At 39.4% G+C, this 27,151-nt stretch overlaps 1 protein-coding gene across 1 annotated transcript in view; it reads right to left on the bottom strand.

Moving 5' to 3' along the window:
• camk2d1 (calcium/calmodulin-dependent protein kinase (CaM kinase) II delta 1) overlaps positions 1-27,151 on the bottom strand; it is a 100,831-nt gene that overhangs the window by 42,624 nt on the left and 31,056 nt on the right. Inside the window, exons 3-4 of the mRNA XM_062444330.1 lie at positions 10,849-10,908; positions 3,548-3,602 (exon numbers count right to left, since the gene is read on the bottom strand). Coding sequence (XP_062300314.1) covers positions 3,548-3,602; positions 10,849-10,908 — 115 coding nt within the window. The remainder of the gene's footprint in view (positions 1-3,547; positions 3,603-10,848; positions 10,909-27,151) is intronic.

Below are 27,151 nucleotides of genomic sequence, written 5' to 3'. Positions count from 1 at the left end.
TAGAGTTAAGTCCTCGACCACATATGTTCATCTGATCAGGGTACAGTGAGGTCACTTCCGGTGTGCCCCAGGGCTCTGTCCTGGGGCCCCTCCTATTCATCACCTACCTCCTTCCCCTTGGCAATATCTTCCGCAAATTTAACATTCACTTCCATTGTTACGCTGATGACACCCAGCTCTACCTGTCCACTAAACCTTCGTCCACTCTCCCGCCCACCTCCCTCACTGATTGAATCACTGAAATAAACAGCTTTTCTCTCACTATTGATAACTCCTCCGTTTCACCCTCCCCCCAGGTTAAGAGTCTGGGTGTCATCCTTGATAGCACACTGTACTTTCAATCCCACATCAGTAACATTACCCGGTCTGCCTACTTTCACCTATGAAACATCAATCGCCTTCGCCCCTCCCTTACCCCCCACACTGCCTTTAAATAAAATGTATTATTATTATAAGTATTATTATTATTATTAAATGGAAATTCTTAAAATCACATCATCTCTTCCATCTCTATCCAAATATAATGTTGTATTTTACTTCTTAAAAAATTAAAACACTGTATCCTACGTTTCCCAAAATGCATTTCAATAACTGCTTTCATTAGACCTACATTACCTTATAAATAGCTGTATATTTTTTTAAACTTCGCACTCAAATTTCACATTTCCTGAATAACTTGTGGTTTTCAAACAAAGATAATTGTGATGACATCATCAGGGTTATTACCACAAACTTCACAAAAATCTCCCAGAGCCACACCAATATTCATTTAATGGTTTTGCACCCCATGATAAGTATTTCTAATTCTGAAGTGACAACATTTGGTATTTATTTTTCCTTTTTTTCTCTTTTTTTTTTTAACTACATCATATTAAAAAGCTTTTAAGTAACTAAATAACAGGAACTTTTATTGTGAAGAATTTACAGGAAATTATGTTCCTCACCAAATCAGCAAAGTGTGAATAGCTGTGCTAATAACCCATCAACATAACAACATCTGGAGATATTTAGTTTGTTCAGTGGATCAGTTAGAAAAAATGCAGAGAGGAATAGTACAATACATATAAAGAAATCTGTCACAAGCTGATGTCAGCTCGGGCTAAAATTAGAAAAAAAAAAAACAAGCATTCAGATTAGTCTGAAGCCAGTGCTTTTTACTGATATGAATTATATCTCTATATGTTTGCCTCATCATTTGATACTTTGGCCACACTTAATATAAACATTCAACATTGTAACATTATATATATGACTGAAAATAAGTAAAGTATAATAGGTCCTCTTTAATGTGTAAACTGTAGAGTTTTCCTTGAACATGCAACAAGATGTTTAAAAGTAGGCCAGTAGGCCACTTTCCAAAAAACAGAATGAATTGAAGGAAGTTTTAAAGCTAAAACTTTTCCATCTCCTCTGGAAAACATTATCACTTTGAGTCAGGGGTTTTCAGATTAAACTTTCCTGGAAATTTTAATGCTTTGGTGTGATGATAAATTCAGCGGTAAAAATGCACACTGTTATTCCTGGCATGCATTTAGCAGCCAGGAAGTCATCCAAAAATGAATTGTAAAATGATTTTGTCTGATGCAGCATGTTCTTCCTATCTGTTATAGTGCTTTTCATCTCATGCTTAATAAATATTAGGTTCAAATTGAGGTCCGGTAAACCTCTGGAGATATATTATCTTCCTGCTCTATTCATGGTCAATTTGTTCTACCCACTTGTAGTCAATCTTGTAATCCTTCCAGGCAGGTTTTCTTTTAGGAAAAAAGGAGGGAATATTTTTGTATCCCTGTGGTGAAAGAGAGGAGGAACTCCCTCTGTTCTGTTTTATGGCCACTTGTCAAATTAAACTCAGCGTTTAAAATAAAATTCAAAGCAATTTCCTTTCTAGCTGCCAGATTAGGTTACACACATGAAAGGGATAGTGGGAGGTGAAGGGGAAGAGTGAGATGGGAGAATTTGAAGGCAGGGAGGACAATTTTATATAGTGCGAGAAAGCCCTGGATATCATATTTTCTCGTAAAAAGGAAAAATTAATTACTATTATAACAGATTGAGAAATTTGAGTGTTATAGAGGGGTCCTTAAGGAGGTTTCTTCACTGTTTATCTGGCAATCTACACTATAAACACTAGATCTTATGAGATGGTGACCCTTGAGAATACATCTTATCAAACACCAGTCCGGGGCCAGATGTGGTTCAATTTGTGGGTCCTTCACACCAAAAAGGTTAAGAACCAATGAGAGGATGAGAAATTTGGGTGTATAATAGAGAGGTCCTTGAGAAGGTTTCTTCATGTTTACCTGGTAATCTACACTATAGACACTAGATCTTATTAGATGGGGATCCTTGAGGCGACATCTTATCAAATACTGATCAAGGGCCAGGTGTGTCTCAATTTGGGGGTCCTTCACACCAAAAAGGTTGAGAACCACTAAGAGGATGAAGCCTGACAACAGGAAAGGAGGTTTCTGAATTCAATAAAGATCACATATCAGAATTATAGACAGTGGGAAATATTCAGACAGATATAAAAGGAGCAGATAGACATTGTTAGTTTCATATTTAAGCTATATCCATGCAATGCTTTGTGTTGCAGGAAATGAGGCAGATAGCTTAAAACGCTTCATGAGAACAGATTGGAATCAGGGAGGAAATGAAGCTCATATTGACTAACAAGCTGGAGCTGAAAGGCTTGGGGTGTGAGATGTACATTTATCACATTTATTTCACATTTTTCTGCAGAATCATGCACAGTGATAATCAGGATGGTCTTTGTGTATGAAATGTGCTATATACAGTAACTTATTTATCTTGGCTTTTCCAAATTGCATTAGTTTGCTCTCACGAGTAAGTTCCATTTTATGAAGACATGATGACACGTTTCAGTTTTAAATGACCGATCTACATAGAAGTGTTTTATTATATCCTCACATTATTACTCGATTAGCAGTTTATAATGAACAAACGATTCAAAGACAGAAGCAGCAGATGGCCAGTGAACACGTACAAATGAGTAAAGTAATCTACCTGCCATCTGTGTCAGCTATCATTATTTATTATCTAGAAAGCTCCACTGTGTGTGTGTGTGTGTGTGTTTGTGTGTGTGTGTGTGTGTGTGTGTGTGTGTGTGTGTGTGTGTGTGTGTGTGTGTGTGTGTGTGTGTGTGTGTGTGTGTGTGTGTGTGTGTATATAAGGTCATTTATGATGTAGTCCAGCTCCTTTGTGTTTTATCTGTGTGCGTGTGTGTGTGTGTGTGTTGTATATCATGTCCTCAAGTATCTCTGATGTTTTTATACGGTGTGTGAACATGGTGAGGGTGCAGGGAGATTGAGCACAAGGCATCGCCGAGACAGATGGAGCAAAGAGAAGAGGAGGCGAATGAACACGCTGCGTCCAATCTCCCAGGATATCTCACTGAGGAGGCATCTGATTGGCAGCTGTCAGGTGCATGACTGAATGTGTGTTCCGGTGCATGTGTTTAACCGTGTGGAATATCCGGTGAGCATCTAAAAAAGGTGCTTTTTGAAGTGATTTGAGTACTTACAAATCAAAGACCAGATAGTGAAATCCTTCCTCTGATATGCTGTCATGGAGCCGCACTGTGAAGGACAGAAAAAAACAGGGAGAAAGAGAAATGAAAGTTATTCAATTATGGAAACACTACCTCACTAAACTGGGCAACGTGCCACACTGGCAGCACAATTGGCAACAGTAGGTAGCTGTTTGAGTTATGAACACTTCATTACCCACAAATTGAGCAGTGAACACTGGTGTACTTTTGTTTTGTCTCAGTGTAAAGAGTATTTAAGAATGTTAGACATCCCTGGTGAAGTGTTTCCTCTTGGTTGACTGCTTTGGGTGGAGGTGACGGAGCAGAGTTTAGGAGAGACTCAGCAGCGTTCTCTGTTTGGAGTGGCTGAGACTGACACTGAAAATAGCTGATCTATCTTAAAAGGTCAGTCTACCTTAAGTGAACCTGGTCAGGTGAGGGTAACCCAGCACTTTTCAAAATGTGAGGTGCACTTATTTAAAAAAAAATAAAGATTTATTAAATATATATATTTTTAAATGTTTAAAAAATAAAGATAAAAACGCTTAAAAAAAAGAAAGAAATATATTTAAAATGTTTTAATATGTTTTTTAAAAAAAAGATAAGGTTGTTTAAAAATAAAGATAAAGATGTTTTAAAAAGAACGATAATGTTTAAAAAAGATAAACACATTTAATATATTTTAAAAGATTTTTTTTTTTAAAGATAAAGATGTTTAAAAAATAAAGATAGAGATGTTTTAAAAGGATGTTTAAAAATACTGATGTTTAAAAATACTGATGTTTATAAAAATAATAAGTAATAATCGCAATAATAATCAGTGTGTGTGTGTGTGTGTGTGTGTGTGTGGTGGAGGGGTCGCAGCTGTTTTGATGTTGGTCAGCTGTTTTTAGCAGTTGGGGAAACAGATGAGACTTTTTCTTAGCGTTGAGAAGCTGCAGCATTTATTAACTGACACACTGATAACCGATAACTTCCTGCTAACCTTTTCCTCTGCTCCAATCACATTCACTGTCACTTTTCAGCTGCTTCCTCTCTCTCACTGCACACTCAATCACATACACTGGCTACACACTCACATTACACACGGAGCTATTCCTTATAGGAGCTACATCACCAAGATTTCCTCAGGCAACAACGCAGAGGTTGACTCACATTTTGGAGCAGTGCTGCACAGAGGCTTCCAAACACTATTGATTTCCCAATGAATGGATATTTGATATTTTTGGCTTAAAAAAATGTTTGGCCTGGCTACCCACCAGGTCTGTACAATTATAAAAGAAAACACTGCGAGTTCTGCTTATTCTACCTTTTCATCTTTTTTGTTTGCTTTGATATTTTTCATGTGTATTCATTAACAGTAACAGTCTCTGCGTGTCACACTGAGGTCGCCAGGTTTAGAGTCATTGTGTCTGAACAGAGATGAAAATTAAAACATGCTCACTGACTGAATCTGCTGAACAACAGAGCTGAGTGGATGTCTAAGTAGGAGAAGTCGTCCCATCACGCAATCCCTCCCCAAAAAAACCCCATTGTTTTTACTCTTTACAAGATACAACATGTTAATTATTGAGATTTTCTTCTACTTTTAGTTCTAACTTTACTTATTCAAGAGAGTCTGCTGACTTTTCCAGACAAACTCTGTGGACATTTACACAAAGTTCGTTACACACAATACATCCACACCTGGAAGCTGCCCAGTACAACCACAGTCTGATCTGCTGGGGTGTGTCATTGTGAAGTACCACAATGGTGTTCTTTTGTTTGGCTGCTGTTGTTCCTTTCTTTGCAATATTATCAATTGCGATCAATTATTGCTCCAAAAAAGCACCAGCAGCATTAGTTCATTAAACCTAGAGCAAGTCAGTGTTTAAATGAATATTATTAGTGCAACTATCAAGTCAATTTTATTTTTAAAATCACATTTAAAAACATCAGGAGTTGACCAAGTGCTGAACAATCAAAAGCATCAAAACAACATGGCAAAAATACGAAGACTAGTGTAGTAGACAACTCTCATATAGACCTGTCATGATAACTACTTTTGTTGGACAATATATTGTTTCAGAAATAATCGCGATAAACAATATTATTGTCATTTGAAGATCATTTTATACCACTGATATAATGATAATATAATAGTATTATAATGTAAGGCGGGGTGGGGGGTGGGATTGGAGAGTGGGAGCTACACTTCTGTAAAAACACAGACCGTCATTATGGTTGGGGACTGGAGTGAGGAATGGAGGACACTACTTGTTTAGCCAATGTGACATGAATAGCCTCTTAGCTGCTAATATAAGTTATGTTAATACTGAAGTCAAAGAATGATCAAGGTCATGTCCATGTGTCATACAATATGTCCATATATAGACATGATGATGCTGATAATTACCTTATTGTACGATAAGACGATAACATAATTATTGTGACAGGCCTACTTCCATACCAAGTTAAAAACCAAAGAATAAAAATGTGTTTTAAGACGGAGAAATATGTTGGAGCAAGCCTGATCAAAAACCAAGCAGGCAAGATGTCTCCAGTCAGTTCTGATTAAATACATATAATAGTGTTTGAATAATTAATTTATGTTACTCTATGTACCACTGGAGACACTTCATTTCATTCTAAAATAATGACAATAACAGGTATTGAACTACAGTAATAAGGCCACATCTTGATTACAGAATCGTCAGGAATTCAGCATGAAAACCTCCTGCATGTTGGCAAAAGTCCAGATATAATGGTCACTATCTGTCTTTAAAAATAGATGTCAGTCAAACTACACCTACCATCTATCTACACATTCTCAGAGCTCATTCCAATATGGATACGGAAATAAATGATTTACAATACTCACATTTTTCCCTCTTAGAGGCTGTAGATCCAGCTTTGGTCACATACAGTATGCATGTCCATGAGTGGACAGTTATACACCATGTTCAAATATTAACGTCAGACTATATTCAGATACATTTTGTTACTGGTTTGAGTGTAGCCTATTCTCTTTCTCTTTCATCTTAAATACTATGGAAGTGAATCTGAATTAATGTTTGCATTTGAAATAAAAATAAGTTTGTTGTAGTTAAAATGTTAACATTAACTGCATTAACCGATTTGCATTAGCTGAGGTTTTTTTTGATGTTATATGTATTTCAATTTATCATTATTATGAATTGATTTCTCATTTGCACATTTGCTACTTTTCACAGTTAATGCGTCAAAATAAATCAAATGTCTTTAATTGTGCAATAAAAAAAATCATCTGAAAATCTCATTAATGCCATTCACACCTTACATGTATTGCGCAATGTGTTTACCACTGTTTATATAATGGGTTTTTGTTCCACTATACCTATAAGCCATACTTTCAGTAAACTGGTAATACACTCACCATTGAGGACATGCGGTGCATTCATACAGGACTACATTGTTGCCTTGCATGTTTTTTTTAATACACAAGCTCATGAACATGCTTCCTCATTTGAATGTGTCTCTGCGTAGCTCTATTTTTAGCGCTCAGGTCTCCTGAATGAGCGTGAATGTCAGGGAGCGAGGCCGTCTCTTTGATTTTGATGAACGAGAAGGAGCTGAAGGCAGGGGGGGAGAGGTAGGAACACTGCCGGCGGTGAGGTTTCTCTGAGCCAATTAGATGTGCTGCCTTATGGACGTGAAGTGACATGGTGTGATGTGAGAAAGGGGATGAAACTGACACTAATGTTACATGTCTGCCAAAATTTGGAGGACCTATTTTAGAGTTAGCTCAGAGGTTATAAAAGCGGGGGGGTGGGGGGTCTAGTAGCAGGATTGCCTGTTCTAATCTCTACATGGCTTTGCTATGAAAATCTATAGCCAATTTACTCAAAGTCATTACTGAAAACTACATGATAAATTTAGTGTCTTAATAATGAGTTTACAGCATAGATCTTTTGTCTTTTGTTAAAGCATCATAGTCCAGCCTAGGTTTGTATTTCTATTGGTAGTTATCCAATCTTAGTTCCGATATCTGAGATTAGTTAGTTTCCTATCTAGTTCAAAGGTCATACAGTGCTGGATTTGCTAAACTCAAAGGCTTAAAAAATCTCTTATCTCTCCCCACTCTAGAGGTGTGGCGCTGGCATAGCAATGTCAGTCCAACACTGAAATATGTCAACTACTGTGCCACCACCAGGTCGCAATTTTAAATAGTAATTTATGATGAAATACCTGTAAGACTAATGGCATTCCTATCAGCCTCAGCTTTGTGTTTAGCGACAATTAGCTGACGTTAGCGTGACGAGGTAAATTCTTAGCTGCTAGATAGCTTTGTGCTATAAACATCCAACTATGGATGGATGGTGTGTTCTTGCCGTTAAGCAGACCAACAGAGTGGTGAGTCTTATTGACTGTTGGAACTATCTGATGTATCTAATTAAAAATGACCAAATTAATAGTAGAATTAGGACTTCCAGTATTTGCATGTGAATAAAATCAGATGAAAAATAATAAGTAGGGTACACCTGCTATATAAATGATTCATTTAATTAACATTTAATACCCTCTGCTGCACATCTCATTATCAGGTTGTAGCTGCAGGTTGTGAACATTTATGAGGTTAACACTCATCTTTGAGTTGTAGCTATTTTTACTTGGACATACTAAAAGCTGAACCTGAACAGATACAATAAGGGATTCAAAGGTATCCTGATTGTATACATGGATTCAGATTCAGTAAAACACTATCTAACCCCCAACTCTAGCCAGGTTAGAGTGACTACAAAGTAGGTTTAACACTCACAATGAAAGCTCTGCTGTAATTGATTTTGGCTCTATGTTTCAATAAGATCATGATTGAGTTGTGTAGCAGGGAATACATCATATGCCAGTTTCTATTGTTTCCCTAAGGGAGACAGACACTGTTGGTAATACAACCAACACTGAAACTGATTGGACTGGGAATGTTTGTGACAGTATGAATATGAAGTAGGGTGCTTCTGAAAAAAGGGCTCAGGACAAGGTAAAAACAGATAGATCAGAGACAATATTAAAAGATTTAAAAAAAGGGGAAGATCCCCCTGTGGGAATCTCTGACGTCTCCTGATTGACTTGTGAGAGATGTATCATTGCGACGACATTAAAGCAATAAGGGCTTTCCCAGAGCTGGATGCTGTGTGTGAATGGAATAGTAATGAGAGCCACGCTACGCTAGCAGCACAATCTCTATCTGACGCGAGACGGGTCGCTCTCACAAGGAGATGGAGTTCATCAGTGGAGAATGTCATTACTCACCAGCTCACACTAGTGCACAGATTCAAGTGTTGTTCACTCAAGCGTCTGTATGTAAAAAGTTCTCAGGGGATTTCACTAGATGTTATTTATGAGGGTTTGATGTTTCTAAAAATACTTTATGATGTGGAAGAATCAATGCCACTACCTGCCTCGAAAATCCTGAATCCAATAGATTCAAATGATGAAAAACGTCTACTAGCCATATCAAGCATCCGGAACCAATGTGAATCAGAGTTCACATGGCCCTTTTACTGTGACTGTTAACTAACCTTACCATGCTGCATTGAAATAAAGCTTCAGTTCGGTTCTGCCAACCCAAACCTCACTTACATCACTTTGAGCTAAACCCTTCTGTTTGAGTTAGTTGACATCTGACACCCTGACAATAGACCAGCGAACCAAATAACCCCCCTATCATCCATTCCTCTGTTGCTCCCACCCTCTCATCCTCTATTCTCACTTAAAAAGAAAAGAAAAGAGACCAAACAACAAATAAATGCCAGTTCTCAGTGTGTGGCAAAGTCGTTACTGAGGTGATAATTACAGCTGCCTGGTCTCCACGGCTCTTGAAGCGATAAGGGGAGGGAGAGGGAGGAGTGTGTGCGATTATGTGTGTGTGTTGGTGAGGGAGGAAGGGTATGCAGATGTTATCTATTTGTAGACTTGCCTATTGCTCAAAGCTGAGTATAGCATGATTTAATTACTGGCCACAGAAGAATGGCTTCAAATGAAATGTATTTGTTGCTTTTACAGTTAAAATTCTTTGTGCTCTCTTAAAAGCCTGTACTTATATTAATCACATAGTGAAATCAGTCTATACAAGGCTGTATATAATGTACGGTCTCACCTAATAATTGAGGGTATGGGTAAACCTTTGAATTGAAAGGTTAAGATGTGGGCAATTCTAAAGAAGTAGAACTTCAGAACTTTAGAAATCAAAAGGTGTTAGCTTGACTTGAAGGTGAAGGTGAAGTGAAAAGCTGTTACAGAACACACTCCTTGAAGACCTTCATAGTGTTGCAGTCGCTTGTTAACATGAAAAGTGACGAAAATAGCTGTATCAAGAATGAAAAAAAAGAGAGCTTTAGAGAGAAATGACTCCTTTCTCACCTCCACACAGTGGGCAAATTGGTGCCTGAAGTCGGTGTGAAATGTAGGGATTTCTGTGTTGGAAATTGTCATACAGGGCATAGATGTGGGGGGATGGGGTTTCAGAAACAATGCTGCGTTTCATTTACCCTAGGAGTTGGAAGTCGGAGCTGGGAATGACGTCACACCTTAGTTTGAAGCGTTCCAGTTAGCCCATTGATAGAAATACCAGTTGATAAAAACGCATTTTGCGCATACAAACAGCATAACAGTGCTGTGTGTACGAATGATTTAATGCGACACAAATAAGACAGACGTGCTAATAAACAGGATATTACTAAAACGTTCACACTGTTGATGCACGGGGCTACCATGTTGGATTCCTAGGTACGAGCTGGTGAGGTTTGTCCGAACTTCTGAAACCGAAGTCTGACTTCAGGGGGCGTTCTAGTTGAAATTTCTGACTGGGAACTTGGAAATTCTAATTACTGAGTAAAATTGGAAAGCACCACTACTCAACCATCTGACCAGCAGTTCTGACATAGTATACTGGCCCATTTAGGGTTAGGGTTACAGATGTATTGGTTAGGGTAAATCTCAAGGGAATGAATGCAAGTCACTGCGAATCAATATCCAGCTATGTGTAAAGGAAATTGGCCAAAAATATGCAATTGTACATATAACTGACATTTAAATGGTCATCACCTACATAACCCTAACCCTAAGCAAATGCCTATACAGTATGTTGTCAAAAGCACTTAAGGGAAAAATGTGATTCCTGTGTGCAGCATCAATTTTGAATGAGTATTCTATAAAGTACATGTATATCTTCAGGCTAACCTTTGTATGTTTGGAAGCATATAAATATATATAATACATACACTTCCATATGACCAACAAAAAGAAACAGTAAATGGAAATACTAAATAAGACCTTACCAATGTTGGCGTGCTTGAGCAGGCGGCAGATCCTGGCCTCTCGCTCCAGCTTCTGGTGATCTGTTTAGACAAAAAAAAAAAAAAAAGATGACACATCTGTCACATCTGTCTGGTGAGCCCTCCTGATATTTTTCAAACCGCTACAAACACTGCCCGCCTCTCCCTCCTGCTGGGACCAGACGAGCAGTTAAACTAACAGTCATCAGTCATTACTGTGCACTGTAGCCAGGAGACGAATTCGAGGAAAAGTCTGGCACTCCTCCAGTACAGCATTACTAACATAGCGTATGGTAGCTGCTCAAACCTGAGTGGTGACATTGCAATATAAGCCACAATTTCATTCTGTCAATGTAAATCACTAAATATATTAATAATTCACAGTTTTAACAACTTGTTTTACATACATCCACACCAGAACTTCCATCTGTCTCTACATGAAATATGAATACCATGATTTACTAAAATAGTTCCAAATTGTCCATATTTATTCTGGGAGCCTTTAAAACCAGGGAAAGAAAACACTTATACCATATCACAATATCACGATACTACAATATCCCAAATGTAAGATATCTAGTCTCATATCATGATAGCTATAATATTGATATTGTGATATCCCTAATAACGAGGGTAAAGAAATTAAGTGTATATAAATGGCTGCTGAAAGTGCTACAGAGTGAAGCAATATGCATATTTCACATCTAGGAAAACAAGAAGGGACCCAGATGTAAAAGAAACAGAGAATATGACAATGAAAACCACTTCAAAGTGGCAGAGAACAATGCAGCAAATAAACAGAGATTCCTGTTTTCAGCACCACACAACTAGAACAGAAGCTACAAGATTGGCAACACCAGCTTCATTGTGTTGTGTTACAACACAAATGCGTATTGGAGTGTGTATGTGTAGGACTACTAAAAGTCCTTGTGATTGATCTTTCTTGGGTAAAGATCAATCTTATACCAAAGCTTACTTTGACGAAGTAAAAGAAGAGGTATAGGCTTATAAAATAGCAGAAAATCAAGCCCACAGACAATAGAGGGCTAAATAGTACAAGAATAACTAGTTAGATTACGTTTGTCAGTCTATCTGCAGGCCCTGGAGGCAAAGAGTCACCATATCCCTCATTAACGACTACATGCTCATCCTTTTAGGTCTTTCTGTCTTTTAATCCAGCTCTGACATTTGACCGTTTGTGGCTTGTTATTCCCAGACTGAGAGGATGTGAAGTGTATAAATGTTAACATCCACGCAGCTCCCCAGAGAAGTACACTTATGAACTGAAGAGTTTCTATCACAGGTTCCATTTTCTACCAACACTGAATTATAGTTTTTACCAGTCGAAAAGATCTGTTTCTGATTCATGCAGAAGCAGTGCATCGTGGTTGTTGCTGTTACAGCAGCAGTACTTGAGTTTTTCTGATTATACTTCAGAATTAAGTAGTGCTAAAGGTGGGTGCTTCAAGGCATTGAAGGGAGTCTCCATTTCTACTCCTTGCATAGGCATTTACTCAACGTTTAAACCAAAAAGGACAACATTTCTCCACGATTCCTTGAGACAAAACCTAATCAAATGTTTTTCAGTCGCAGTCTGAACTGTGACATTAAAAACTTTTATATAACTCTGTCAGTGAAAAGATAAAGATAAGTAATTAGCCACGAATACATGTAGACAGTCAAGTCAGTTTATCAAACATCATTTAGACACTACAGCAATAACACCGGAATACAACAGTACAAAGCTGTGAGTGGCTCAGACATTACGACGGCTCACTGGGGTCATCTCCAATTCAGCTAATTTGCTATTCAAATCAAGAGGCTTTGAGAATGTTGAATTAATGGAGACTAAGTTACCAAAAGACTGTTGAATATTTAATAAAGAGCTCTTGTTCAAGTATGTATTATTCACCATTGTGAATCATAAGTGGGCTTGACACAGCCACATTCAAGAGGTTGTTCCTATGTAGGTATCAGTAAGGTGTAAAGTGGAGCTAATGGATGCGCAACATCCATTATGGTAGGTATGGGTGATGTTGCAAAAACACCTTGCTGAATCATGATATTGTTTAAGGCAATAGCTGTTTGGGAATGTAGTTTATCAATTACTTTATTGTTAAAATCATTTGCCAATGACTCTACCATACCAGGCTGTGCCAATGTAGTCAGTCTGTTTGGTTGTTTACCTGTCATCTATTTGTTCTGTTCTCTTTGTGTTATTTCAGGTTCTCCCTGTACTACTTTATTTCCACTGTCAGTCATATGTGTTGCTTCTATGTGTCGTCATGATATAAATATAAACACTTCACAACATTGCCAATATTGTAATTTGACGAGTTTCCCAAGGGATAGCAATGTTGGTCAGTTGGTCGGCCAATCCACCACTTTGGTCCAGACTGGAATGTCCCAATAACTATTTGATGGATTCCCATGAAATTTGGTACAGACATTCATGGTTCCCAGATGATTAATCCTACTGATTTTGGTGATTAACTGGCTTTTCCTGTAACTATACCATGAGGTGGACTTGTGGAGTGAAATATTGACTTGTGAACTGAAATATCTAGACAATATCAGATGGACTGATATGAAATTTGGTAGTTATTCATGGTCCACAGAGGATTAATCCTCATGATTCACTGGCTTTCATGTAACTTTACCATGAGGTGGACTTGTGGAGTGAACTACTGACTTGTGAAGTGAAATATCTAGACAGTATGGGATGGACTGCCAGGTGCAGGAAAGACTGAAAAAAAGAAGACGGATGCACAAAATATTAATTCCCAGTGGGAACAGGAATCATAAGATCTCAGCAGGCAGTGAAATAGACCAGTGAGTTGAAAGACATTATAGAGCTGCTGCCTGATATTTATAGGTGGTATTGACATGACTGATATTATAAATTTAAATTTACAGGGACATCCAGCACTTAGGTTATCCCATGATGTTCACTATACTGCTGAGTGTTCATCACACTGTGTGGTTACCTCCATTCTGTGGCTGCATTTCAGGATAATAACCAATCCCCTCCGTCCCAGTCACGGAGAAGGTGCGCTCTGTTTTTCAAGCCCGGCCTGAACAGCTCTCCTCCGTCTGCCTTCCTGCTCTAGCATATGTCATTTTGCCTGGGCAGGGGGGTGTTATACAACCATCCTGTCATGCATCTTCTACTCCAGCCTCACAAACTGCTGGCTAGCGGATTTGTTTACAACGCACTGACTGACTGTAAACAGGCAAGAGGCCTGGGTTACAAAGTTCAGTAAATACCCCAACTGAGACGCCTGTCCTTAATGTGCTGTGTACATGTCCAAAGAATGCTCCTAAAACCTAAATAATATCTGCATATCCTGCATGTCTTAATTGGAAAATACTACTATTTGGAATAAGGCCCAGTTCAGAATATGCTGTTTACATGACCTGTATCAAATTTGGAATAATGCCATTCTTGGAATAATACTGGAGTGCATGTAAACGTAGTCAGTGTGTGTTTATGTGTAGAATTGAAATGGGATGGAGGTTACTTCAGCAGTGTAACATCACCTCTCTGGTTTAATCTTCTCTCTGTGTTTGAAACAGTATCTGTTGGCTGTTAAAATAGGCATGGCTCCTGTGGCCTATTCAAGGTTTTCCCTTGAGAAACACATAGGCCATCTCTAAATAACAATAAAGTACTGTTAGTTATCAGTCAGTGGAATCACATCTTCATATTACTCCATACCCAGCACCAAATTAGTCAATTGAGAGCAGTCTCAAAAAGGTTCCTGCTCGTTTGTAATCCCAGCCTAGTTCCAGCCAGATGTGATCACACCACCCCCCCTCGCACCCCGCATTTCAAGTCTCTAATCCTAATCAGATCAATAGGATGTGCTTTTACTGGGGCAGTAATCCTGGTCATCAGGTGACCGTTGACTTCACTCTCGTTCTCCGCACCCTTGCCACCCGCTGTATGGCACGCTGCTAATCTGTGACATAACAGGATTTACAGCATGAGTAGCTCACTCAACCTCTCCAGCCTCACTGCAACCACATGCTACTGGTCCTATCCAGGCTAGTCTCTCTGTCTTCAGTCTTCATTTTCAGTCTGATATATGTTAATGTAACTTTTAGAGTTACTTACATCGAATGACATGTATCCTTTTTCAATTATAAGTGACTGCTAACATTAAATTTGAGATGTAATATAGATTAAAAGTGAAAAGAATTGCACATACTGGATATATTCTATACAGATATAGTCGCTATAAAAATTTTAAAAATGATCACTGAGTAATAAAAAGTCTCAAGTACTGAAAGCTGATACTATATGCCTGGTCAGATTCATATTAATTATTTGATTTAAGCAACCAGGGGCAAAGCAGCAAACTATGAAGAGTTTCCTCTTAGAGTGTTTTTTCAACCAACGTCTTCCACAGAGGACAAGAAGGATGACTGGTATTGAAGCAGAAGTGAAAAGATTCAAGCAGTAATGATTAAAAATGTGCTGGACTTAAAGGCACGCTTCCCTTTTTCTGTACAAAAGTCTAGGACTAGTTTAGTCTAAGACTAAGACAGAAACTTGGACTTGTTCAGTCTCAGTATTTATCTGTCTTTCACCTACTTTTCTGGTCCTGGTCGAACAAATAACAAAAGCCTTTTTATAAAGCATGAAATGTAATGGTCATTAAATTGAAGGTTTCATTGAGCCAAAATCCAACACATTCAGTGTAGTGCCTATATTTGGTCACAGTGTTGTAACAGCAGGCAAAAACTATGCTGTTGGACCAGACCATGGTGTCTACTCCAGTCCATCAAGCACTTTACTTCACCAAGGCACAAAAAGCGAAGACATAGTTCGATGCTCCCCTCAACCACTTGATGTTTCTCTGTGATTCGCTCTGGAGCTGGCCCATTTAGAAAACCCAGATGAGCTTGAGAGACGTCGTCATCAGACCCCGGAAAATGAGGGCAGCAGCTATTTTCAATGCAGCCAACTGAACGGCCTCCACAGGACTGTAAGGCAGCACATCTGGTTCCTCGTCTAGTGCCTGCAGGTTCACTCACACAAAAAAATAATCCCTCAATGTGCCCACAAAGACATTAGTGTCACTTAATCATCTCGGAGCACACAAACGATCAGGCTATCCAAACATTACCTCATTTATATTTAGTGAAAGAGCAAAACATTCTTTCAAGCAACTGACCTTTGACAGCTTGATAAGTACTGTCATTCTTCACCATTTTCACTTGCTGTTAAAGTAGTAGGTGAGTAATGGAGTTTGGTGTCAAGAGACACGGAGCGAATGGGATACAATAAGAAAAAAAGGAAAACAAGAGGATAGGAAATACCCCTGGTGCACCACACTGCCCCATCCACACAGATCCCTCTCTTTTTTTCCCCCATTCGCCAAGGAAACACACTTCCTCTCATTTCATGCCTCTCATCTTTAAATTGTCTCTCCAGAAGACACAGCATGGACAGCACAGAGCCAATATGAGTGCAGCAAAAGCGAAGAAAGGAAAGCGAGAGAACGGAACACATGAGACAAGGTTCTGCCAGGTGCTTTTGACCATAAGATACTAATTGACAGGTGGAAGCAGGGGATTGGTGTCAGTGACTCTGCACTTAAATGATATAGTCTACCTCTCCTTTAGAGATATTTTCTGTCAATTCTGTCAACCACTTCCCATATTTTGTTTACATGGGCTTTTTCATTCATTTGGAACATTTTATGAACCAATCGTTCAATTAACCAAATACAATCTGCAGATGAACTGACTATAAGAGGTCTAATGATATTCATACCTTTGTTATTAAGACAATACCCAGTTCTACCTTTCTTCAGACCAGCCAACCGTAGATATTTGAATTTCTACTAGAGTAGGCAAAGTTATAAACTACAGTGCCAACACACAGCTTAGCACCCCCCCAAATCTCAACAATGCTGCATGTGCACTGAACAAATTGATTGGTTGATTCTGCTTTGTATGTTGGCCCTGCGAGGTATAAAAAGAGGAAGCACAGCAAATGTCTCTAAGCAATGTATGATGTGGTCAGATTCTTACCAACAGCCCAGAGAAGCATGTTGTAGGGAATGATATTGACGTACTTATAGAATAATAAGACTAAGGGTTCCTGGAGGTAGAGAACCTAATGAAGGATTTCTATAAACTCACAGATTTAACAGTTCACCATGAATGCCAAATCTTGGTATGTGCTAGTGAGACACAGCAATCACAAAACTCTTGCCAGTGTTGCTCTACTGATCATTGTTTCCTTTCACACTGGCTTGGAGCCCAAGCACACATCCTTAGCCAACCTGTTCTCAAGGGCTCGCGGATAAGATAATAACCCGAAGGATGTAAACAAGCTTTATCGCTGACATGTGCCCATCCTCATTGTACAGCCCCACAGAGGCCTAGTAGGTCTGTCACAGGTCTGTTCTGATGTTTCAGATGGCAATCATCATTAACAGTCATAATCATAGCGGCTTTATCCGCCGGTGGAGCTGCAGATGCACTGGAGACTCTCTGTCGTGGGTGTAATTGGAGGCACTGTAATAAGAAAGCCCTTAAAATGCAGTTAGCTGTAGTTATCTATTCATGTGTTTGCAGTCTGTGCATAAGCTGATGAAGAGTGGGAGAGATGGAGTCAAGCTGAGGTCAAAAGGAGAGCACGCACATTTACCAGATGCCTCAACTGTATATACACAACATGGAAAATGACTTGCTGTGTGTGCCTGCCTGTCCTGCTAAACGCTGGAAGCTAGTTTGAGTCACTGCTCTGCTGATCACCACTGAAGGGTTTGAGTCAGCGATCATGTTTGTGGAATGCTACTTGCTGTTGTTTCTCTTTATTTATCACTTTTTTTTTCTTTGAGCGTGTGTGTCACTCTTACTGGACGCTTTGATGCCAGATTTTCAATATCTGACTGCAGGAACAAATCAAAGCCAATATGATTCTCTGACCTCGTTAAACAACTTCATTAAGGATATGAATGTGACTCAGAACACCAGAAGGCTTTTTAAAAAGGTGTGTACACACTACGTACTGCTAACACCACAGATGGGTAAACTTTTTAACCATGATATTGAATGTTCATCTAGCAGCATTTTATAGAAGTGAAACCTTTGGGTGAAGATTCAAGACATTCTGATGGTAGCAACAGATTTCTTATAACACATAAGTTCTCTCTACGCAGGATCAGAATTGCTTTGTACTGGGGTGAGCTTTTGTTTGAGGCACCAAACCTCCAAGAGTGCTACAGACCTTGGTATGCTTCAAACAGTGTGCTTGACGGATCTAAAGCTCCTTTCCACTGGCGTTATCACGGTATCAAGAGACACAACATGACTGTCGGATTGCAGAAAAATAAGAGTAGATAGGGTTTGAACTTTTCTCTCAAGATCTTTCTTTCTTCATTGTGCACACCCTAACAACTGTTACCTTTTGCATCTACTAAGACAAGTGAATTCTTGGAGAAAGGTTGGGCAGGTAGTGTGTTGCAACCAAGAGAAGGCTACAACTACGGCTTTTCGTCTCACGTTCGAGTATGGCCATTTTTAACAGGTTTGCTGTTAGGTGTGGTTAGACAAGACTTTGCATGATGTAAGTCGAAGCACCTTACCTTGGGCTTGGTATGAAGTTCAGATTTGTACACTTTACTGCTTCACCTGCTCTTTCAGCTTCTTTTTTGTCCATCTGTGACTAAAGTGATTGGCGATAGACAAAAAGAAAGAGTGAACCTTTTTGATCCATAGGTTGAAATTATGATGTATACCTTCCACCTCTTAAACTAGAGGGTCATCAAAGAAAAGAAAATGTAAGATTTTATTGCTACATGTCTAACCGCTGCAATTACTATCTAACTCTTCATCCACCTAGAGTCCATGTCTATTCCTACCGTGCCTGTCTGTCCTGCTTTGAATTCAGATCATATTCTGCTCCACCATCCGAGTCTGGGCATCCCCGGGCCAAATCCACACACACACACACACACACATATATCTCATTGGCCCACTTTAAGCCACAGAGGATATTCCAGCCAGAGCCTGGACTTAACCACTGCAACAGCTCAGAGACCACACAGAGAAGTCCAACCCACATACTGAACCTCGACGACAGCCACCAAGACAGCTGAAGCCACCATTATGGTAACGTTGGGTACCAAGGACAGGAAAAGTCATTCAATAAAACATGTCAAATGTTGGGGGAAAAAAATGTCATTCAAGATCCAGAAACCACTCATTGAAAGGCAGCAGTTAGCTTTCTTTGATTTCATCTCTCTGCTCGTGCTTCCTTGACCTTTTAGGTTACAGTTTTCTGAAGACAATTGAGTGACAAACGCTGCTGCAAACAAGAATAGTAATGGTGAGATGCTGTCAATCATGCTCTGAAATCTTGCAGGATGGAAGAGAATGTGTGTTCCGAATATATATGAAACAACAAGGACACACAGATGCAGACCAGCATCAGCGGAGGCAAAACAAACCCAGACTTGTGCAGCTGAGGTCATGTGTAAGAGGCTAAAAATAACCCGCGGCCAAAATTCACAGCACACACACCCAATCACAAACACGCAGACGTACTGATGCTGCCAGGGTGAGAGCGAAGAGCACGGCCAAACTTCAACGTTCAAAGTGTGCGTGCTTGAGCAGAGAGGGAAGTGGAGAGAAGAATAGAGAAAGGCGACGAGAATAAAAAGAGACAGTGAGAGGCTGAGCTGAGGCTGGGTATTTGAGAGCGACTGATTAGAGGGAAAAAAAAGGTGCATCAGTGTGTGAGTGGTGATTCATTTTTGAGGTGTGAACGTGGGTAAATGAGCGGAAAATTCCGCTTTTGTGCCTAATTAGTGGAATAAAACCATTAGGAAAGGAACACTTTTATTCCTAAAGTATTAACATTGAGACTCTTGAAATCATTAAAAAAATGTGATAAATTTAGATAAATAAAGGTCTATTCACCCCATGGCAGGAATAGTTGTGGTATCACATTTTTAAATCCTAGTTGTACATCATTAAAATGTTAAAATTATTGTTTTGATACCTTTGTGACAACTTTGAGAATACAAATGTTTTTTTTTCTACTTTTCAAAGTGATTCAAAGTTGGATTTCAGGACATGGGATGCTCACTTTTAACCTTTCACCACTTAATTATTAGCAGTAGTTTGACTGCAACTCTTAGACTGTACACTAGTGGTGGGGAACTCACTATTCAATTGGGTTCAGATCTGATTCTTAATTCGAAATGGATGAATAGAAAAGCGGGCACATTTTTATTAGTCTCTTACTTCAGTCTTTTACTTTCTGTCCTTAGTTCACTGAAATACAATGTGAAACACAACTGGCAGTTATGATAAATGGTGTTGATGAAGGTCACAATCAGGAGAGATACGTCTGTGAGGATATGCAGCCTTTGGATTTGAAAAAGTGAAAGGAATATTGATTCATGGCATTTGTGAATCAATTTGAGAATCACAGAAAACAAGAGTTGCCATTACCACCTCTACTTTGAACCATAGTTAGAAAAAGCTTTTTACTTAATGCTTATGCATAAACCACGGTTACATTTCTACAGTGTAAAATGGTGTGTCAGATCATCAATGCTTTTGTATATTTGACATTTGAAAACCATTGTGAAAGCTCAAAAAAAGCATGAAAGTAACCTTCAGTTAAGATTATTTGTGAAAGACTCAACGTCCACACTCATGACTTCATTGTGTTTTTCAGCAGTTAACGTCCCTCAGTGGCTCCACTCGTTTTGACAGACGTGACCATCCACTGCTAGATTACAGCACTGTCAGCACACACAGCCATTATGAGCACACATAAAGCCTTGCTAGCAGAAATCCTCTGTCAGACCAGCGTTTACACTGAAGTGTGCTAAGCTCTATGTTTTTCTTTCAAATGCGCCTTTCGCTGTATGGCACCCATAGGCACGCTTTCCCACCCGGCCATTCAGGCAGGCTGTGGCGGGAGGTGGTATGACAAGTCAGTGTGTGGGCAGGCAGGTGGCAGAGCTGCAGGGTGGGAGGAGGGGGGGTGGAGAGGGGGGGGCTGCTGTCAGCGCTCTCTGCCCGCTATCATCAACGACCAGACACTTGGACGCCGTCATGAGCAGTCGCTGCCACATCCATCATAATCCCACATCTGACAACTCTAACCCCCCCCTCCTCCCCGTCACAATCCAGCATCCTGACACACGTCAAACACACACACATACACACAGAAACACACACACACACACCTCACACTCTTAGTGGAGTCTAGCAGGATGTAATTTGGATGAAGAGGCACTCCGGAGGTTAAGTTACGACTGACCGAATGATTAAATGCAAGGGATTAAGATTGAGTTGCAAAAATTCACCCAAGCAAACAAATGGGAAATATCTTTCATTTGATATTGAGAGGTCTGACTTGTAGCAGCATTTTTGAAATACGTTGATGCAGGCAGCACGCTGTAGACGCTTCTGCTGGCCTTGTTTTGCCTTCAAATAGGGCTTTAATACTAATACCCAGGATCGCAGTCGCTTGGGCTGTTCATGTGATGTAGTGTAAACAGGAAGAGGACAGGCCCAGCTGTTAGATAGAGAGAGAGAGAGGGAGGGAGGAGGAGGAAGAGGAGGAGGAGGGAGGAAGTTGGACGGAGCAGCTGGGTTTCCCTGCTGATATTTCTTTGACTTTTTCTCCCCCCCTGGGGTCAGCGAACTGCACAGTGAGGGTTACTCTTTTCCAGTGATGTCCAAGCTAATTCTGCATGCTCTTAATGGAATCTCAACTTTTAGTTTAGTTTATGTTGGTCATTAAATGTATGCAACCCAAATATGTAGAAATAAAGTAAATAAACGTATGTCCTTGTTTTCTTCATCTCCTTTAGAAACAGTGACAAAACAAAAAATACAAATTAAGCATTTTCTGACCAAAAAGGAGTAGGCTGAAGCATTTGTTTTTCGTTTGGAATATATCCCTATGTACATAACTTGTATTTAAATTAAACATTAACTACCTGCAGTAAAATATTTTAAATAGTTTGTTCTCATACAGCAAATGAAGGAGTTAGCCTAGATTTCTAGTGTTGATGCAGAGTTCATTTTTTCTGTTTGACAAATAGTTGATGAAACACATTGTCAAACTCTTAAAAGTGTCACCATGGTGATTTCACTGTAAAATGTAAATATGAACTATGAACATGGCTTTGCAACTGTTTCAAAATGGAACTAAACCTCATGAAACTCAACTATAGAAGGGCTCAGTTACCTTTGGACTCTTTAGCTCTTCAGCTTTAGCTTTTTCTAAGTAAAAACATCTTTATTCTGAGTATTATCATTATATTTTAATGAGATATTACACTTGATATTGCTTGATTTAACACCATTATCTGCTGCATCTCACCTCCTGCACTGTAAAGGCTGGCTAAACGATGGTTTCTCTGCTAGCCTACTAGCTAGCTGCTAGCTTGTCTAGCCTAATTTGCAACAACATAACTGTGCTCAGATTTATTTATTGTTTAAATTTTTTAAATCAAGTGAAGCAAAAGAGTTTTGAATCCTACTGTTGGTATTTTGACAACACAACTTTTTGAGTCTACCTTTTAAATCAATGAGCATTATCACCAAGGCTGTCTTAGCTTCTTTAACCATAGAAAACTAGCTTCTTTTTTTATGTGCTAATTTTCTAGCTTTGTTCACAGCTACAGTAGCAGCACATGCATTTTATTTTCCCACTCGCGGCTCCTGCTGGTAGGTACCCGTTGTGTTTTTTTCACTTCTTATTTCCTGTATCACAAAGCTAACCAGCGCTAAATTCACTGTCACGCAGGGCTGCTCCTTGCTAGGGTTGAGTGAAGTTTGCAGACAGTTTGACTGCTGTGATATTACAGAGCAATAATTCAACCCTTCATGTAAAGGATGTTTTGTTGTTATAATATGAAACAGTCACCTCACTAAATATATGAGCATGAACTAAATTTACATACCTGTCTGAGAAATGATGCTACATTTTTGAAAATATTGATGTGTAAAGTAAACATTACACTTATTTTAATATAATGATCTACATGTTCACTGTTTACTGTTTTATATGACTTATATGATTTATCTTTTGAGCATCTCTCACAGTGTTGTCTGCAGATGTGCGAACCTTCAGCTGGCACTGTTCTTGACTGGGACTCAAACCAGAAGTGACTGAGATGAGGTGTCAAACTGTTCTAACAGCCCTTCAGCTGCCTCTCACCTCAGGGTGGCTTCCAGCTCGTCTCTGTCACACACACACACACACACACACACTAACACACACACGCACACACGCCAAGGCTCTGATGTGGGCAGCTGTTTCTGTGCAAGGACTGTAGGTATCTCTGAGACTGATACACAGTCAAGTTTGTGGTTTCTGCTAAAGAAGTAACGAGATTGCAGAATTTAGAACCAGCTGACACACGCATAGTTTGGTGGACTGTGGTGGTATTTACATCACTCCCAAATAAGCAGCAGCAGCTATTAACGGCTATGAGCATTCATTAACACACAAGTTGGGTGTTGTTTGTCTGCTTTTAGTCATGATTTGAGTCACTAAACTGTGTGTTGTAAACATTCATCAGTTTCCTGCTTCCACTTTAGCCTACCGTACTTCCTATAGTTGTGCGCACACAGTTTTCCTGCATAATAAAACATTATTCCTGTTGGAAATATCTCAGTAATGACTTTAGTGTGTACATTATTATCTTAATGGACACAAACAGCAGAAACTGAAACATCTTCGTAAATGGCTGAAACTGAAAATCTGAATTATTCTTTCACTATCAAAGATGTGGCCTGTGGTCATGGTGACATAAGCTCTATAATATATCCAATCCTAACCATATGAATGTAACTTTCTACAATATTGTTTTATATGATTTATGAGATATTTTGCTCATTTTTCTCACTGTTAACTACTGTTCTTTCACAGTCAAAGGATGCACTTCATCCTGAAAGTCGCAGGAAAAACGCCATCCTGCGAGGTTCCCCTTTTGGTTTCCTGCCAGCGCTCGATGAAGAAAGAAAGAAAAAACTGCATTGTCTCTCCTTTGTTAAATGACCTCTCCTTTTCCCTTGAGTTTTCTCTGTCAGACACATTGTGAGAAGTGTCAGGGACACTGCAGAAGTCATAAAAATGACACTTTTGCTTTAAAGCTTAGAAGAAGTACAGCTGTAATCTTACATTAACCGATTAAGAGCAACAACAGAGGGTCATCTAAAGCTTTTAACAACATCACCAAACGTCTACTAGTCAGTAAATGTGTATTTTCGGGAAAAGGCCTGTGTTACATCAGATATGGATATCACTGACAGAAGAAGAGCAGTGTCATTTATCCAGCTCGGTCTTCCACGCCGGACTCATCGATTTCCTCCGTTTGTCCCATGAGGGCGAGGCTCGAGGAGGTTAATGACTGTATTGATCCTCTGGACAGTAAATCACCCCTGAGATCAATGACAGGTCCACTGTAGCTAATGATGAATGTGAGTGGTTCAAAGTTTGAGAGTTAGGATTATTCACCAAGGAGGATTAAGTGCCGTTTACTCCCATATCTCAAAAGACTCGCCAGATATTGGCTAAAGCTTTGGAACTTTCATGAAGGAAAGTGATCGCAACAAAACTAAGTGAGGGCCAAAGAAAAGATGTTGAAAACTTAGGAAGTTAAAACATGCAACAGGTCAACTCCACTTAATCCATGTTGGTATTTTGGTTATTTCACCTTTTCTCAATTCAGAGTTTTCTGGGCTCAAACAACACATTCTTTGGAGTTTGAACTTAGAAGATTGAGTCGAAACTCCCGATGACAAGTGACAAGAGGATTGGGTAGGACTGGCAGGTGGTGATCAACTGCAAAAAAACATCTCTTTAATATACTGTATATACTGTATATGAGAGGCGAGATGGGAAAGGAATGAGAATCGATGGATGTCAGCTGGAGGGAAAGAGGAGGGCAGGTGCAAGAGAGAATTGGAGATGAATATATTGTTGGTAGAGAAATGAGAAAATGGACAGACGGGAGCGTGAGGTGAATCAAATGTTTTTTTGAACTGAACTGTAGTGATGGATATGAATGTATGTAGAGACGAGGAGAACAATAAACTGAGCAGAGCAGCTTTTAGATGTTCTGCTGTTTGCCAGGCGTTCGAAACGAGAATCGAAACAGGTGGAAGGAAGCGCGCTCGCTGGTGCCTGAACGGCAGCAACACACCCTTCACCCATCTCCACATGTTTACTTTGCCTTCTTTCTTCTGTGAAAGCTACAAAGTATTTATAGTAAAATGTTCCCGCTTTGTTGCTCCTAATTCATCGGCTGTTTTCGCTTTACACTTCTTTGCTTTCTGTTCTCGTGGGAGTAGAAGTCTGTCTGTCTGTCTGTAGACTGGATATCTATACCTGCTGTTCCACCTGGCTGCCCATCAGTTCTGCCTGTCTGTCATCCCAGCAGTCCGACTGTGTGAGCATGCAATGACTACTTGTCTTAAAAGTCAGCTTGTCCACGGGCGTTAACAGGGACCACTCCTACATACATTTACCTCATTATTTGACCCGTCAGCTGCATTTAACATGAATATCTGACATTGTGACATTACATATATATCTGACAATAAGGAAAAGCTTAAATTGTTTGCTCAACAACATCAGAGAACTGTGAAATCGTCAATTACATTATTCTAGAGTGCAAGATCTATCAATCAATCAAACATTATTTATATAGCAGCTTTCATAGAGGTTAATGTGGCTCCAAGTGCTTCACAGCTGATTGACAAGCTGATAATAAGAAAGAACAATTGTAGAACACAGACAACATAAACAAATATGATGAAATTTCTAAATTTTAGAGGGCCCTGTAGTGGTTACAGTGCATGCCAAAAGATTGGTAGTGCAGATCCATCTGATATCATAATAATCTCAACAGCCAATTCTTCCAACAACCCACTCCCCAAGAATTTGCCCCTATTCCTTTGAGATATATTAGCTTTCAGTCACCTTAGATCAAGGTGTGAATAACATTTAATGTCAGTATTAAAAGGATTTTCAAACTTGAAAAGTGGTTTAATGGGAGGTCACAGAGATGTTACTGTGGCAACAGTCGGAGGCAGCACAGCTTCTCTCAGGTTTCATTTCAAAAATGATTAAGAAAAATACTAATTTAAATGTCTCACATGGCACATTCGCACCAAATTAACTTTTTTTCTGTGTTGAAGAGCGCTGTATCCAAACTACAAAAGTCGATTTAGCATTTCTGCATCAGATTGTGTTGAGATGATGATGATGATGATGATGACGATGATGGTGGTGGTGGAGCATAAAAAAAGAAGAAGAAAAAAAAAAGATGGAGGGAGCTCCGAAAAATCCCCTCTCTCCTTCCTCTCAGGCTGAGTGCTTTAAATCCCCCCCTCCCCTCTCCTTCCTCTAATCTGGGTGCTGGTAAAGAGTGAAGGTGCAGGCTCCGAGATAAAAAAAAACAGATAAGAGGGGAAATTTGAAAGATTCCTCTCCTGAAGCCTAAAGTGCACATCTGAGCCTGGCAGTGACATTAAACCAGAGACATGGACACATTATCAGAGCAGCTCACATAAAGAGAGTGGCATTTCACCACTAAGTGAAGGAGTTACTATGATGTCTCTATATAGTTTTATTAGAGTATTTTCATTCATTCTCATTTTTGACTATTTTTCATTCATACTGATGAGATTATCTTTGATGTAAGAAAAAAAAAGAAACAGCATCCGTAGAGAATCAGCTTAGATCGGTTTTTCAGCATATCCTCTTAGCATCACCAGTTTCAATATGTATGAGTGGTTATTGTGGAGCGTCTGATCATCCTCGTAATGCTTGCCCCCGGGGTTATGCTGAGGTTATACAGATAATGTGAATGACAGTATAATGCATTACACCGGGTTGCATACTGGATGGTGTTGCAAATCGAGCTTGTGGGGTACACGCCTAAAACTCTGAATGTACATCATTGAGGTATCAAGTACACACATGCTAAAGTAGTGGATTTACCACACCAACAAACAATATAAAAGCACACTTACAAGGTATAGTAGAGCAGCTTTTAGTAGTGTATGGTGCACACTGTGTTAATTCTACTTCCTATGTCTTAATTGTTGTGACTGAGAGGAAAAAAAGCTTACCACATATCATTATAACAGCCACTTTGTAATATGAGCAGCTGTGCAGTGTTTTGGCATCTGATAAGCATTTAAAATCAAACTGGATTTTGAGAATCATATTTCATCTTCTTACTTGTAACAGCATGCTCACATCAACAAAGTCCTTGTTTTTTGAAATCAGGGGCTATTTTTGGTC

Source organism: Scomber scombrus, chromosome 23 (assembly GCF_963691925.1).
Source record: "Scomber scombrus chromosome 23, fScoSco1.1, whole genome shotgun sequence".
NCBI lineage: Eukaryota > Metazoa > Chordata > Actinopteri > Scombriformes > Scombridae > Scomber > Scomber scombrus.
Note: the sequence above shows the minus strand (reverse complement) of the source record. Positions and strands in the feature narration are given on the sequence as shown.